At 38.3% G+C, this 16370-nt stretch overlaps 1 protein-coding gene across 3 annotated transcripts in view; it reads left to right on the top strand.

Moving 5' to 3' along the window:
• NFKB1 (nuclear factor kappa B subunit 1) overlaps positions 1-16370 on the top strand; it is a 128873-nt gene that overhangs the window by 15648 nt on the left and 96855 nt on the right. For 2 of the 3 annotated variants that reach the window (XM_028506770.2, XM_036025942.1), the window contains exon 2: positions 15667-15712. The exons of the other annotated variant lie outside the window; for it this stretch is intronic. In XM_028506770.2, coding sequence (XP_028362571.1) covers positions 15674-15712 — 39 coding nt within the window. In that variant the 5' untranslated portion in view covers positions 15667-15673. The remainder of the gene's footprint in view (positions 1-15666; positions 15713-16370) is intronic. 3 annotated transcript variants of the gene reach the window in all.

Raw genomic sequence — 16370 nt, 5'->3', positions numbered from 1 at the left:
CAGATAGGTTGCCTATCTCTGTGTCGCTTAGTTGTATTTTTTCTGGAGCTTTGATCTTTTCTTTCATTTGGACCATTTTTTTGTCTCCCCACACCTGTTACATAGTAAGGGGAAGAGCTTTAGGTGTTCACCAGAAGGGGCAACCCACATCCGTGCATTGTGACACTGTATGTAGGGGAGAGTCCGAGAGGGAACAATGCCCCTTGCTCTGCTCTCTGCCAGTTTTCAGTCACTTCCCCCTTTACCCACAATCAAATTGGGCCCTTCTGGTGCTGATTCCCAGGTGGGTGGGCTTGTATACATTCTAGGACCCTGTGAGTCTCTCCAATAAACTCTACAGTGAGGCTGGGAGTTTCTCCCACCTCAACCCCCATAGATATTTTCAGTCAGAGGCTTTGAGGCTTTATTTCCCTGTGCTAGAACCCTGAGTTTTGCAGCCTGTCTCACTCCCCAGTTGGTCCTTGTGGTTTATCTGCATGCAAACATGTGACCACCCAGTCCACCAGCTGCTGCCTTGCCCACTCTGGTCCTCTAGTCGCTGCCTTGTCGCTAGTCCTTGCCGCCCAGCTGCCCATCTCCGCCCCTCCTTCTCGTCTGCATGAATATTTCTTCCTTAACTCCTTGGTTGTCAGACTTCCCTGCAGTTTGATTTTCTGTCAGTTCTGGGTGTTACTTGTTTTTAAATTTGTTGTCCTTCTTTTGGTTGTGCAAGGAGACTCAGTGTGTCTACCTACTCTTCCATCTTGGCCAGAAGTCTCAAGTGTCAAAATTCCTGACAATTTTTTATTCAATATGTTTTCTCTTACTCCTCTCTCTTTCTAGGACTCTAAACTACATACCACTTAATATTGCCTCAGAGGTCACTGAAGGGGTCTTAATTCTTTCTGTCATGTTTCTCTGTGCTTCAGATTGGATATATTTTATTGACCATTCTTCAAGCTTATTGATTCTTTATTTCACAATGTTCAATATGCTGATAAGGCCACCTAGTGAAGTTTCATTTCGGTCTAGAATCTTTTTCATTTCATTGTTTCATTGAATCTTTTCTAAGAGTTCCAATTTCTCTGCTGAGATTTCCTATCTGTTCATTCATTATGTCATCTTTTCCTTTACATTCTCAAACATACTGGCATTAGCAGTTTTAAAGTCATAGTAAATCATATTTTCCTACTTCTCTGCATGTTTTGCTATTTTTTATTGTATGTTGTAGATACTACTTTTACAGAGTATAGATCTTTTTGTTCCTTTAAAGAATAATGAGTTTTGTTGTAAGAAGCAATAAGTTTACTGGTGAATCACCTGGTTTGATTGAGATGGGTTTAGAGTGGCCCTTATTGTAGGGTATGTCCCTTACTCCTATCGCATGGTCCTCCTGAGACCACAACTGAATGCTCAGATTGTTCATTGACGTCTCTTCACCTTGGATAATGGAAACTTCAGTGTCTCTCAGAAGTTCCAGGAACATGTGGAATTCTCATTCAGCTCTTAGATCTCAAGCATCTGTTTTCTAGTAGGCTTTGCAGTATCTTGTCCTACACTAGCATAGCTTAATATTTGGTTTAATATTTGGTAGCTGGCCAAATAATAAGCCACTTTCTGTTTGTGAATCCTTCCTTTCTGATACCCTGCCCAGTGAGATTGCTTCTCCCTTGGGGTTCTACATCTTTGTGTCATGATTTGGAACATGGCTGCAGTCAAAAGTGAATTTGGAGTTTACTTCAAATATTTTTATTCTCTTATGGATGGTGTTCAGCCCTATGCTATCTTTTGTTCCCTGTCTTAAATGTATTGCTTCAAGCATTTTGTATAGTTTTATAGGTGAGTATGGCAAGGAGGCAAGTTTGATAATTGTTACTCTGTCTGTCATGACTGAAACCATAAGTCCATATTTTGATGTACCTGAAGTTGCAGTGTTTCTTGCCATTAATACAGCATTAATTAAAAAGTACTTAATATTTACTAATTTGGAAGTACCAAAAATAAAAACTCTTATGTCTACTCTTAGGCATTTATATCCACTTAAGAATATGGTAAAAATAAAATTAAATTGCTGTAGAACAGTGTTATCAAGTGTAAAATCACCAATATACTGAAGTGTGATAGCACTTATGTGGACTGCTGAGCTATGGGTTAGAGGTGAAATATGGGGTTTCTTGGCAGAGCTCAGATTTGAGTAGGGGCTTGAGGAATGGGTAATATTTAAGTAGGAAAGATGGTATTTCAGGATGTAGCACATATTTTGAACAAATATACAAGATGGAAATGAGCAAGGTGTTTTGGAATGGTAGGTCTGCCTATAGTAGAGGATTTGGTTAGGCTATAATAATAGGTGATGCTTATAATTTAGTTTAATGTAATATGCTGACTTGTTAAGGGCTTTTGACCATCTGCTAAGTAATATGGTAATAATGTGAAAGAAACTTAAGGAAGAAGTAATGTCACAATAAGGGAGAAGAGTAGGGAGGTTATTATTGTCATTCAGAGGTGAAGCAATGAACGGTTAAGTGGGATGAAACAGTAGAAATGGAACAGAGAAGAAGATACAAGAAATAGTACCCTCCTCCCAAATGAGCAGAATTGATTGACTGGATATGTGTGAGATAAAAAGGGGAAAAAAAGAAAAGGGAGGCTGAACTTTTGACCTTGAATACCTGACAGAATGACATATTACAGAAATTAGGAAGTCATGAATGGGGGCCATTGCCACAGGAATGATGAATTTCATTTTCAATATTGGGGAATTGAAGGGATTAAAAATAACATTAACTTGTTTTATAGTGGTATCACTGCTTAAAGCTAACAGCAGTTTATTAATATTTATACTTTTAAGGTTAACACTACTAATTTTATTTCTGTTTATACCACAGTGTCTTTTAACTAATGCACTTGTTTGTTTTGTTCAGTTGGGAACTGAATAAGCTGATAGAATAAAAATGACAGTGCAACTTTTACTGTCTCAATTTCTCTTCCCATTTTATTATAAGCATATTGTTTATTATGCTAACTGAATAGGACCCTAATAAAGAAAGTGTAATTACTGAATTACCAAGATAACTAACCCATGCCCCACATACTGTCCATTTTCCATAACACTTAACATGTCACATGGCTTTTGCCTATTTGTCTTACTAAACTGTTGTTTTAATTAGCTCATGCTGCATATAAAAATCTCTCCAAAGCTAGTTAAAACACAAACATGTATTATTTCTCCCCATTCAGTGGGCTGTCTAGGTCATCTGGTCTGGGCTGGCTCAGCTGATCACTGAGATCTTTTGGCTGCTCAGCTGTGGTGTTTGGTGTAGGGAAGCCTCAGCTAGGACTTACCCACTCTGCTCCATGTGGTCTTTCACCCTCCAGTGAGCTAGCTAGCCCAGGCTTGTTCACATGGCAGCAGTGTTACACCGAAGCAATAATGTTGCCTCAAGGTCTCTTGAAACCTACATTAAAACTCACACTTGTCTCATTCCATTGGTCAGAGAAAGTTACAGGCCTGCCAAGATTCGAGGAGTGGAGAAACAGATTTTTCCTTTTGTTGGGTGGAGTTTGTCCATTGCTTTCAATCTACCACAACTATAAGCTCTCTGAGTACAGGGACTGCATCACTCCGTATACTTTGGTGTCTCTACTAACACGTAATGAGCTCAAGTATTTTTTAATAAATGGCTAGGTTATTGAAGGGAGGAAAATATTCAAGAAGCACTTCAATATGTCTTACTTTAATATACATATAATATTATAATATATATATTATATATATTACAATATATATTATATATGTGTGTATATTATATATATAAGTATATATATATATATATATATTTTTATTATACCATTAGTGAATATGGTATTTTCTATGGACATGTTTCAGAGAGACTCTCTTTATTCTCCTTCTATCCTCTGAAAGAAGGATATTTTCATTGAATAAAGATTTAAAACAAAATCAGACAAAAAGCAACTGCCACTGAGTTACCATTGTTTGGTATTTTTACCTTCACCTTTGATTGTCTGAAGAACTCAGTTGAGTTTTGTGCCTTGTCACAGTCCTGTTTTGCTTTTCAGGCAGTGCTGTGGGTAGACTAGCTCCAACCTAAACACTCAGGAGACCTGGAGCAAGACACTGATTAAAATAAATAAATTTGTAAGTCAAGGAGAAAAATCACTTCTGCCTCTTAGACAAGTAAACCATAGCCTATGGAGTCAGATTTACTGGCATTACTCTGTCAACCAAGCAAATGACTTACTCTCGCTAAATCTCAGTCTGCTCATCTGGGACAATATTTCTCAGGGTTACTGTGAGAATTAAATGAAATATGTGAAGCATTAGGTATAAGTCCTGACTCTTGGGAGGCAGTCAGTCAAGTTTAGTTCTTTCTTCATGTGAACCCAAACACTTGACATGATGTGATGGCATTCATCAGGGTTTCTCATCCTTGGTGTTGACATTGGGGTCAGATATTTCTTCATTGTGAGGAGCTGTCCTGTGCATTATACAATGGTTAACAGTATTTCTGACCTCTATACACTAGATGCCAGTAGGAACACCCACCCAGCTATGGCAGCTGAAACTGTCTCTAGACATTGCCAAATGTCCCCAGGGGTGAAATGCAAACATTTTATTCAACGGTGATAAAGATAGGGATAAAGAGGGAATGTGGTAGTATCCTCATAAATGTAGAATGGGAAAGTAATAAAATGTTTGATCTTCTCAGAATGTCAGAAACTTTTACTGTTTCAGTCTCTTTTCCCAATTTATCATGAACATATTGTTTATTATGCCAAGTAGTAAAATGACTATCATTTGCTCTGTGTCACTAACTGTGCTATGAATCTTTGCATGAATTAATGGTTGAATACTGTATATGTATCTGCCATCCCTATTAGGTTGGCATTCCTTTGAGAGCAGAGACCTTATCTTATACCAGCTCCAAACACAATGTATTTGTACTTACTAGGTGGCTATTGTAGATGTTAGTTTGTCACATCTCACCCATATAAAACAATAGAGAGCTGAAAACAGATGGAAGAGTGGAAAAACATGGAAAATGAGTTAATACCAATCTAAATATGGTGGGACGCAAAAATGATTCTTTTTCAAAAATTTCAGAAATTAGCTATTTTTGAGAAAGGTAACTAAAATCACCATTAACTTTTCTTTCATCACCACTAAGCCAATATATCATCAGAAAGCTGTAAATAAACAGCACCTTTTTTCTATTATATTTATTATAAAGAAGACTTTGGTAATGCTTATAAATGTTCAATTCATTCCATACTTCATGTTTTATTCGTCACATGTCATAATTCTTAAAAATGTTAGAATTAAACTTCAAATTCTGGGTAGGGTTTGATTTTCTCTTTTTTTCTATTAAAATGTATATTTCCAATTACATAATTGAGTTAGAAAATTGGAACATAGAATTGTATAACTCACGTAGTAAAAGTCTCCATGTTTTTATAGACCTGAATTGCTATTTTTAACAATTATATAATATATAACTATGAATGCAGCATGAGTCTGAACAATATGCTATCAAAGGATATTGATATTATTACCTTTTTGCTGCAATAAATATCCTTGTACTTATTTTTTTCACACTTGTTTGCACGACTCTTAGAAGTGGAATTGCAGAGTCAAAAGATACTCTCATTGGAGTGTTCACATTACATGTAGTAACATGTCATATACCTTATAACATGTTCCCTCAAAAAACACCCTTCGTGGAAATAGTCTCCAGCATATTTTTCTCTTTTTAATTTATTACCCAGGAGAGAAATGGTGAAAAATGATTTTTTATTGAAATATCATCCTTCTTGCTCTCCAAGATGAGGTGTTAAAATTACACCTCAGTGGTGTCTGCTGTGGCTGAATATAATCTGGAAAATAGACACTGTACCTCTTTGATTCCCCACTGCACCCTCTGGATGGTAACTCAGATTCTGTCTTCAAACTTCACATTGTGACCCCTTAGTGGGTCTTGAAATCATTTTAATGGATTTGAAAAGTTTGGAGGTGTTTTAAAAATAAAATCTGATAGAATAAAAAGAATGTGATTTCTTATAGTGGGCTCCAGGCAAAAAGTATGAGTTTATCTGATTCTATAAAGTTTCCCCAGTGACAAGGAGGGCAGCACCTCCAGCTCCATCCTTAATGGTCCAAACCTCTGGCCATGGTCTTGTCACCTTCACTAAGAACTGCTTACACTGGCCTTTGAAGTCAGTAATGGGATTGTCACATAGGTGCAGAAAATAATTCTTGAGGCATTTCATGTGAACTCATCACATATTTAGAACTTAGCCAATTATAATATTATGCTTCTCATATGAGAAATACAAACAGTTCACTGAAGAAGATGTTTTATTTACTGCTAACTAGCTACATTTTCTATTTTTGTTTTCATGGTGTGAAAATGTTTCTGAAAACCTCACCTTTGGGGACAGAGGTCTAAATCATCATCTCGGCCATCATCTCAGCAGTCAACCCAGCATCTCCTTTTCTGTTTCAAGATCCTTCCTCAAAAGCACAGAACTGTGCAAAGGGAAAGTGAGAGAAGGGGCTGGGGAAGCAGGGGTGCAGAAGGGGCTTTCCCTGGTCTTTCCTAATCCTTCAGTTCCAAGGGCTTGTTGGTATTTCAAAATTTTGAAATTAAACCTGCTTCACAATTAATGCAAATATTACTCAGTGATTCATCCTTTCCAAATAATTCTTGGTTTCTTTCGACATTTATTTTTAAATTATGAATTAACATTGACATCATTCTGGGGCTACTGTTACATCAGCTCTTTGTAGTGAACTTAAACTGTCTTACACAGTGTGTTAAAGTTTAGATTTAACCATCACCCAAGTGTCTTTGGGGCTGCCGTTGGGCTTTTAGAACTATGAGTCCTTCACCACACATTTGTGCATGGAAGGTTGCTGGATGGAGGCCTGTGTTCAATTGGGTGGTTTGTTCAGTGCCTACAGTTTAGGTTCATTAAGGTTTTCACTACAATAGTGACCATGGTAATAACCCTGCATCAGTTCTAATAAAGTAGATTTGTTGAGTTTTTTAAATTAGAGTGACGGCTGCTTCATATTAAATGCATTGCAGCATTATATACAATAGCTAAGATTTGGAAGCAGCCTAAGGGCCCATCAACAAATAAGCAGATAAAAAAGTTGCAATACATTTACGCAATGGAATACTACTTGGCTGTAAAATAGAAGGCAGTTTTACCCCTTGCAACAGTATGCATAGTCCTGAAGACCATTATGCTAAGTGAAATAAGCCAGTCAGAGAAAGGCGAGTACTATTGATTTCACTCATATGTGGGATCTAATGAACAAACTGAACTAATAAGCAAAATAGAGACAAACCCATAGATAGAGAGCAGGCTGACAGCTTTTGGGGAGAGGAGGTGCTGGGTGGGTGGGGCAAGGTATTAGGCAAAAAATTTTTATAAAAGAGAAAGAACTAAGAAAATAATACAAAATTTAAAATTTAGAAAATTTTTAATAAAAAAATTAAATCCATGCATTCAAAGGTCAGGAAACCATCCACAAGTTTAAAAATATAAGTATATTGAACATAATAGAGGTACTCAATGTGTCTGAAGGTTTAACAAGTCAACAGCCTCATCTCTGCTTTTGAAAACTGTGGGTTAAAATTGTTTGAGAGGATTCAAGTGATCAGCCCAGATTAATGGAAAGCCTAAAGACAAAAAAAAAGATGGTTTTATTTTTATTATTTGTGGGGTGGGGTGGGATTGAGGTCCTGTTGTATTCTAGTAATAAGGACTTTTTTACATGGAATGTTGTAACTGGTATTACCACTGTATTGTAATACTGTTTTACTTGTATTCCCCATATACCTGAAAATTAGGCTATTGATTCTTTAATGTAGATCTATAGTGAGTATATATAAAAATCTAAGTTCACAAAAAAGTGTTATGATTTAGTGATTTGTTTTTTGAATAAGCATTTATCAGCTAAGTAACATTCTGAGTTCCTTTCAAAAGTCCATCCTATCAAACTCTTGTCATTTTTTAAATTTTTTTAAATTTTATTTTAATCATTGTTCAAGTACAGTTTTCTCCCTATTACACCCATTCCAGCCCACCCACCCAACCCTCCCCACTTCCCTCCCATTACCACCCTCCCCCTAGTTTTTGTCCATGTGTCCTTTAAATTTGTCCCTGTAAACCCTTCCAATTCTCCCCTGAAATTCCCTCTTCTCTCCCCTCTGGTCACTGTCAGTCTGTCCCCTATTTCAGTGTCTTTGGTTAGATTTTGCTTGTTGTCTTTGTTTTGTTGTTTAGGTTCCTGTTAAAGGTGATATCATGTGGTATTTGCCTTTCACTGCCTGGCTTGTTTTGCTTAGCATAATGCTTTCCAGCTCCATCCATGCTGTTGCAAAGGGTAGGAGCTCCTTCTTTCTTTCTGCTGCATAGAATTCCATTGTGTAAATGTACCATAGTTTTTTGATCCATTCATTTACTGATGGGCATCTGGTTGCTTCCAGCACCTAGCTATTGTAAATTGTGCTGCTATGAACATCGGGGTGCAAAGGTTCTTCTGTATTGGTGTTTTAGTGTTCTTAGGATAGAGTCCCAGCAGTGGAATTGCAGGGTCAAAAGGCAGATCCATTTTTAGTTTTCTGAGGAAGTTCCATACTGCTTTCCATAGTGGTTGTACCAGTCTGCAGTCCCACCAACAGTGCACTAGGGACCCCTTTTCTCCAGAACCTCTCCAACACTTGTTGTTTGTTGCTTTGTTTACGATGGCCATTCTGACTGGTGTGAAGTGGTATCTCATTGTAGTTTTAATTTGCATCTCTCTGATTGCTAGTGATATTGAACATTGTTTCATGTGTCTTTGGATCTTCTGTATGTCTTCCTTGGAGAAGTGTCTGTTCAAGTCCTTTGCCCATTTTTTAATTGGGTTGCTTGTCTTCTTAGTGTGGAGTCATGTAAGTTCTTTATATATTTTGGAGATTAAACCCTTGTCTGAGGTATCATTGGCAAATATGTTTTCCCATACAGTTGGTTCTCTTTTTATTTTGATACTGTTTTCTTTAGCTGTGCAAAAGCTTTTTATTTTGATGAGGCCCCATTTGTTTATTCTTTCCTTTTTATGTCCCTTGCTCTAGGAGACATGTCAGTAAAAAAGTTTCTGCGTGAAATATCTGAGATTTTCCTACCTACGTTCTCTTCTAGGACTTTAGTGGTGTCACGGTTTATATTTAAGTCTTTTATCCACCTTGAATTTATTTTTGTATAAGGTGTAAGTTGGTGCTCAAGTTTCGTTTTTTTGCACGTAGCTGTCCAGTTATCCCAAAACCATTTGCTGAAAAAGCTATTTTTACTCCATTTTATGTTGCTGCCTCCTTTCTCAAATATTAATTGACCATAGAGACTTGGGTTTATTTCTGGGCTCTCTGTTCTGTTCCATTGGTCCATGTGCCTGTTTTTATGCCAGTACCAGGTTGTTTTGATTACAGTGGCCTTGTAGTATAGTTTAGTCTTTACTCTTCTCTCTCAAAATTACAGTAGCTATTCGGGGTCGTTTATGGTTCCATATAAATTTTTGAAGTGTTTGTTCTATGTCTGTGAAATAAGCCATTGGTACTTTAATAGGTATTGCATTGAATGTGTAAATTGCTTTGGGTAGTATGGACATTTTAAACTCTGTCATTTTACAGATGAAGAAACAGACCACAGTGAATTGAGTTGTATATCAAGTCACACATGCGGCAATGGCAAAACTCTTTGATTCCGAATGACTAAATTTCTCTTATGGTATCAAGTCGAATTTTCCCTTTTTAACTGCTTGTCTTTATTGATGACAGCTATTTGTAAATCTTCAATGAGTAGTTTCTTGTTTAGACTAATACTTTCTTGCAAATCCTCATGGACTTGTTCCATAGGACTGAGAGCTGCCCTTTCCCCTTTTGTTGAAGTTGGCCACTGTTCTGTATCCCACTAGGAATCCTCACGAGGCTGACTCATGCCTCAGCAGTCACACAGGGCTCTAATGGACATCTAGAAGGTTTCATTGAATATGTCTGTCTTCTCCATGTCTGGGTTTTATTCAGCAGGAAAGAGAAAAAACAATACTATGTCAAGGGCCTTAAGCCTGGACCTGGAGGTGACACACAGCAGTTTTCTGACATTCCACTGGTGAGCATTTCCTCATGGCCATCCCTAACTCCCAGGCAGTGTGGGGTATACTCTAGCTGAGCAGTCACTATTCCAGCTACAACTCTCCTGTGGGAAAAGAGAGAACAAATTTTGGTGGGAAGCTAACATTTTCAGCCCCAGTCCCAGTTGCCCTTTAGTGCTTTATAGACTTCATGAGGGGAAAGAAACTTTGCCTCGGGAATTAATATTTGCTTTCAACCTTCTTTTTTATCTTTTTAAATTTTCCATGTAATATATCTAAAATTTGATCTTAGTAAATTTAAATATTAACCTATATTTAAAATAATGATAAAGACATTATCATTATCTTAAATAAATAAATCCAAAATGAGATATAATTTTAGATACTATTTTTATCTGACACTGCGACTATTCATTTTTCTCAGGCCCTCTGGGCAATAGATTACTAGGGCTTGCAGTATATTCATATCTGGCTGCAGTTGATTAAATCTGAGACTATAGCCTTAATAATAAGGGCTCTTATTTTTATGTGTTTTGTTACCATTTTATTTTTTATTTTTAAAGTATATTTTATTGATTGTGCTATTACAGTTGTCCCATTTTTTTCTCCTCTTTATCCCCCTCCATCTTGTACCCCCACTTCTACCAGCATCCACCCCCCGCTTAGTTCATATCTATGGGTCATCCATATATGTTCTTTGGCTTCTCCATTTCCCATACTGTTCTTAATTGTACCTACCATTTATGTTTCTTTTTCTCTGTACCTTTTCTGCCATTCTCCCCCTCCCCCACTGATAGCCCTCCATGTGATCTCCATTTCTATGATTCTGTTCCAGTTCTAGTTGTTTGCTTAGTTTGGTTTTTGTTTTTGTTTTTTAGGCTCAGTTGTAGATAGTTGTGAGTTTGTTGTCATTTTACTGTTCATATTTTTTATCTTCTTTTTCTTAGATAAGTCCCTTTAACATTTCATGCAATAATGGCTTGATGATTATGAACTCCTTTAGCTTTACGTTGTATGGGACACACTTATCTGCCCTTCCATTCTAAATGATAGCTTTGCTGGATGGAGTAATCTTGGATGTAGGTCCTTGCCTTTCATGACTTTGAATACTTCTTTTCTTAAAATTTTTAAAACTTGTTCAAGTATAGTTGTCTCCCTTTTCCTGCTACCATTTTTCCCCACCCCACTCACCCCCAACTCCCACCCTCAATCCTTCCCCTTTGGCTTTGCCCCTGGATCCTTTACACATGATCCTTGGTGACCCTTTTCCTTCTTTCCCCCATTATTCACTTTTCCTCTCCCCTGTAGTTACTGTCAGTTTGTTCTCTATTTCAGTGACTCTGGTTATACTTTGCTTGCTTGTTTGTTTTGTTGATTAGGTTCCACTTATAGATGAGATCATATGGTATTTGTCTTTCACTGCTTGGCTTACTTCACTTAGCATAATGCCCTCAAGTTCCACCCGTGGTGTTGTGAAGGCTAGGAGCACATTCTTTCTCTCTGCTGCATAGTATTCCATTGTGTAAATGTACCAGTTTTTTGATCCACTCATTTACTGATGGGGACCTAGCTTGCTTCCAGCACTTGGCTATTGTAAATAGTGCTGCTATGAACATTGGTGTGCATAGGCTCTTTTGAATTAGTGTTTCAGGATTCTTAGGGTATAATCCTAGCAGTGGAATTATTACCATTTTAATATTATAGTATTCCTGTACAGTACTACCCTCTCATACATGGGGGTTTCCAAGACCCCCAGTAAACGCCTGAAACCAAGGATAATGCCAAACCTTATATATATTATGTTTTTCCCTATGTGTACATATTGAATGATAAAGTTTGATATATAAATTATTCCTGGTAAGAGATTAACAACAATAACTAATTACATAATAGAACAATTATAACAATATACTATAATAACAGTAACGTGAATGCAGTCTCTCTCTATCTCTTAAAATATCCTATTGTACTGTGCTCACTCTTTCACTTAAAGGAAGCACTTTCTGATTTCTCTTTGACATATTCCAATTGCCAGCATCAGTACCTGCATTTTTGGGCCATTATCAAGTCAAACAAGGATGACTTGTGGTCTCAGTGCTTGCAAGCACTGAGATACTGTGACAGTCAATCTGCCAAATGGCTACTGAGTGACCAACAGGTAGTGGCATGCACAGCATGGTGACACTGGACAGAGGATGATTCACATTCTGGGTAGGATGGCAGGGGATTTCATCACGCTGTTCAGAAAGGCACACAATTTAAAACTTAGAATTGTTCACTTTGGGAATGTTCCCACTTGGGTAACTGAAACTGCAGAAAGTGAAACTGTGGTTAAGGGGGTACTACATTTTGACAATGGCAGGAAATAGCCTGTTGCAGTGGGACACACTAAAGGACAGAGCACGGCACACTATGACCAACCTCCCCTGGTGCCATGGTGCACTGACCAGGCAGGCCCATTTGCAGCAGAATGGCCCCCTCTTAGCTTCTTAACTTGTGCAACAAGCAGAAAGCTTGGAGACAGTTCTCACACCGTCACAGAATTCATGAAGGGTTGGAAAATAAATGATCTACACAAAGAGCAAAGACTATAAATCCTTGAAGTCTACAAGGTGGCAAAAAGAAATACCCTCAAAAAATCCAAATATGCACAATTTTTATACTGGAGATGAAGATTGGTTGTACCAAACTACAGGTCACTGTTATGAGCCTGATGTAAAGGTTTTAGATTATATATAAATGGCAATTCCTTCATTATGCAGTCCATCTGCTGTTAGATTTAAATTCCAAAGAACTGCATTAAGGCTATAAAAAGGGTTGTATTTGGTCTTACTGGAATAATACAGTTTACTCCTGCATGGTGGATATTTTTCTCGTTTCTTTTTTAATTTTTTAAATTATATTTTGATTGTGCTATTACAGTTGTCCCAATTCCGCCCCCCTTTTCTCCCCTCCACTCAGCACCCCTGACTCCCTCAGGTAAGCTCCACACCATCCTTCATATCCATGGGCCATATGTGTAAGTTCTTTGGCTACTCTGTTTCCTATACTGTATTTTAAACCTCCATGGCTATTCTGTAACTACCTGTTTGTACTTCTTAATCCCCTCACCTCTTCATCCATTCTCCCACACCCCCCTCCCATCTGATAGCCATTAAAACATTCTCCATATCCATGATGCTATCTCTGTTCTTCTTGTTTGCTTAGTTTTTAAGATGCAATTGTTGATATATATGTTTTTATCGCCATTTTGTTGTTTGTACTTTTGATCTTCTTTTTCTTAAATAAGTCACTTTAACATTTCATACGGTAATGGATTTGGTGATGATAAACTCCTTTAGTTTTTTCTTGTCTTGGAAGCTCTTTATCTGCCCTTCAATTCTAAATGATAGCTTTGCTGTGTAAAGTAGTCTCGGCTGTAAGTCCCTGCTTTTCATGACTTTGAATATTTCTTGCCAATCTTTTCTAACCTGAAAAGTTTCTTTTAAGAAATCATCTGACAACCATATGGAAACTCCCCTGTAGGTAACTAGTTTCTTTTCTCTTACTGCTTTTAAGATTCTCTCTTTATCTTTAACCTTTGCATCTGAATTACAATGTGTCTTGGAGTCGGCCTCTGTGCATCCGTTTTGTTTCAGACTCTGTGCTTCCTAGACTTGCATGTCTATTTCCTTTGCCAAATTAGGGAAGTTTTCTTTCATTATTTTTTCAGATTGATTTCCAATTTCTTACTCTTTCTCTTCTAGTACCCTATGCTACGAATATTGCAGCACTTGAAGTTGTCCCAGAGGCTGCTTACACTCTCCTTGTTTTTTTGGACTCTTTTTATTTCTTGTTGTTCTGATTTATTCTTTTTTGCTTCCTTATGTTCCAAATCATTGATTTGATTCTTGGCTTCATCCACTGTACTGTTGTTTCCCTGTAAATTGTTCTTTATTTTAATTTGCATGTCATTTGTTTTTAACCGGATCTTTTTTATGCTGTTGAGGTCTTCACTAAGTTCCTTGAGCATCCTTATAACCAGTTTTGAACTCCGTATCTGGTAGATTGCTTATCTCCCTTTTGTTTAGCTCTTTTTCAGGAGTTTTGACCTGTTCTTTCATTTGGGCCATGTTTCTTTGTCTCTTCATTTTGGCAGCCTCCCTGTGTTTGATTCTATGTATTAGGTAGAACTGCTCTGGCTCCCTATCTAGGTGAGATGGCCTAATATAGCAGATGTCCTATAGGGTCCAGTGGCATAGCCTCCCCTATCACCCAAGCTGAGTACTTGAGCTGCGTCCTTCATGTGGGCTTAATACACCCTCCTCTTATAGTTGATCCTTGATTGCTCTTGGAAGGTCAATGAGAGGGATTTATCCAGGCCAGTCAAGTGCAAGGACTGGCTGTGACCTCTGACCACCAACCTCTGCCCTCCATCGAGTATCAGCTGTGCAGGGGCAGGGTGGTGGTGCTCCGATGTGGTGTGTAGCTGTCCAGTGGGTACCTAGGGTCTGGGGTTTCCCTGGGTGGTGTAGGCCAAGGTCAGCCCCCACCTAAGTTTTGCCTAGGGCCACCCTGCCTGGACTATAAAGCAATCTGAGAGTGCTGCTACTTGTGCTGGGCTTGGAGATTCCTAGGCAAAGCCAAGCTGTGAATATAGGCTGGCTGCTACTAGTGACATGCCTAGGGCTACTTAGCAAGTAGGACGGGGGGCCTGGAGGCTCAGTGAGGCTGGCTGTTGCTTATTTTAGAGGATTTAGAAAGTTGTGAAGTATGAGTCAAGACCAGCCATTCATATGGAAAAATCTATTAACAGTTTGGGTGGACCCATAAGTTGAATGGAATGAAGTCTCAGGGGATCTCCTGGGCAGGGTAAATAGTGTTAGCCAGATAATGGAGTGTCAAATGGCACACTTCTGCCAGCTCTGTGGCTCTGTGGGGGGAGGGTTCAGAAAAGGGACAGTGGCCTCTGCCTACCTTTCTGTCTGGGAGAAAGTTGTCCCCTAGCTCTCACCTTGATGCCAGATATTTCAGTTCCTCCCTATATACCACTGTTACCTTTCAAGCTATGCCAGTGCTGGAACTCAGAGGGAGTGAGTGGGTTCTTTAAGAGGAACTGTGTGGGGCTCCAGAAGTTATTTTTCCCAACTCAGTTCCTGCTAGTTTTTTCAGCCAGAAGTTTGGGGACTTATTTTTCTGGCACTGGAACCCTTGGCTGGGGACCTGGTGTAGGGCTGGGACTCCTAGCTCCCATGATATCCCTTCCAAATTTGTATTCACCACATGTGGATGTGGGACCAGCCCTTCCCATGTCTCCTCCCCTCCTACCAGTCTGGATGGATGTGGTTTCTTTAATTCTGTAGTTGTCAACTCAATTTCTGATGTTTCTGAGTGATGGTTGTTCTACAATGTAGTTGCAATTTTGATGTGGTTGTGTGAGGAGGTGAGCCATGTTTACATATGCTGCCATCTTGACCAGAAGTGTGTGATGGAATTTTTAAGGTTCATCTCAGTCTTACAGTTTGCTTTTCTTTTGTTTTGATATGCAGCTCCAGCATGGCAGAAGAGGATCCATATCTGGCAGGGCATGAACAAGTAGGTATAATAATATCATCTCACTAATAATTTTTTGTAAGTATATTCATATTTTAAAATACACAGAGGTAACAATAGTAACTACCAGACAAACAAAATTGGTAAAAATTTCTTTTCTTTTATATTGTTTCTTCAGTTTCACTCTCCCTGCATATAAGGTCAGAGAGGACATGTCTTATAAAATGAGTAACTTAAACCCTGCTGTTACACACATTGCTACATAAAAATTATATGTGCTACAGGTCAAATGATAACTACTGTATTGACCACAAACTGGGTAGCCTAAAACAACAGAAATATATTTTATCACAGTTCTGATTAAGATGATGACACGGTTGGTTACTTTCAGAAGTTCTGAAGGAGAATCTGTTCCATGCCATTCCCTTAGCTTCTGGTGGTTTCCAGCAATCTTAGCATTCCTTCACTTGAAATTGTATCACTCCAGCACAGGGCCTTCGTCCATGTGTGCCTCTCATTTCTCTGTATCCAGGTTTCCCTCACTTTTCTCTGGTATAGGCACCAGCCATTGGGTTTAGGGCCCATCCTTCAGTGCGACTACATCTTAACTTGATGGCATCTGCAGAGACCTTATTTCTAAATAAAGTCACATTCACATTCACAGGTATGAAGGTTTGGACTTGAACTTATCCTTTTGGGG

Source organism: Phyllostomus discolor, chromosome 1, assembly GCF_004126475.2.
Source record: "Phyllostomus discolor isolate MPI-MPIP mPhyDis1 chromosome 1, mPhyDis1.pri.v3, whole genome shotgun sequence".
In the NCBI taxonomy this organism is placed as follows: Eukaryota; Metazoa; Chordata; class Mammalia; order Chiroptera; family Phyllostomidae; genus Phyllostomus; species Phyllostomus discolor.
This window is presented reverse-complemented; position numbering and strand designations above follow the sequence as displayed.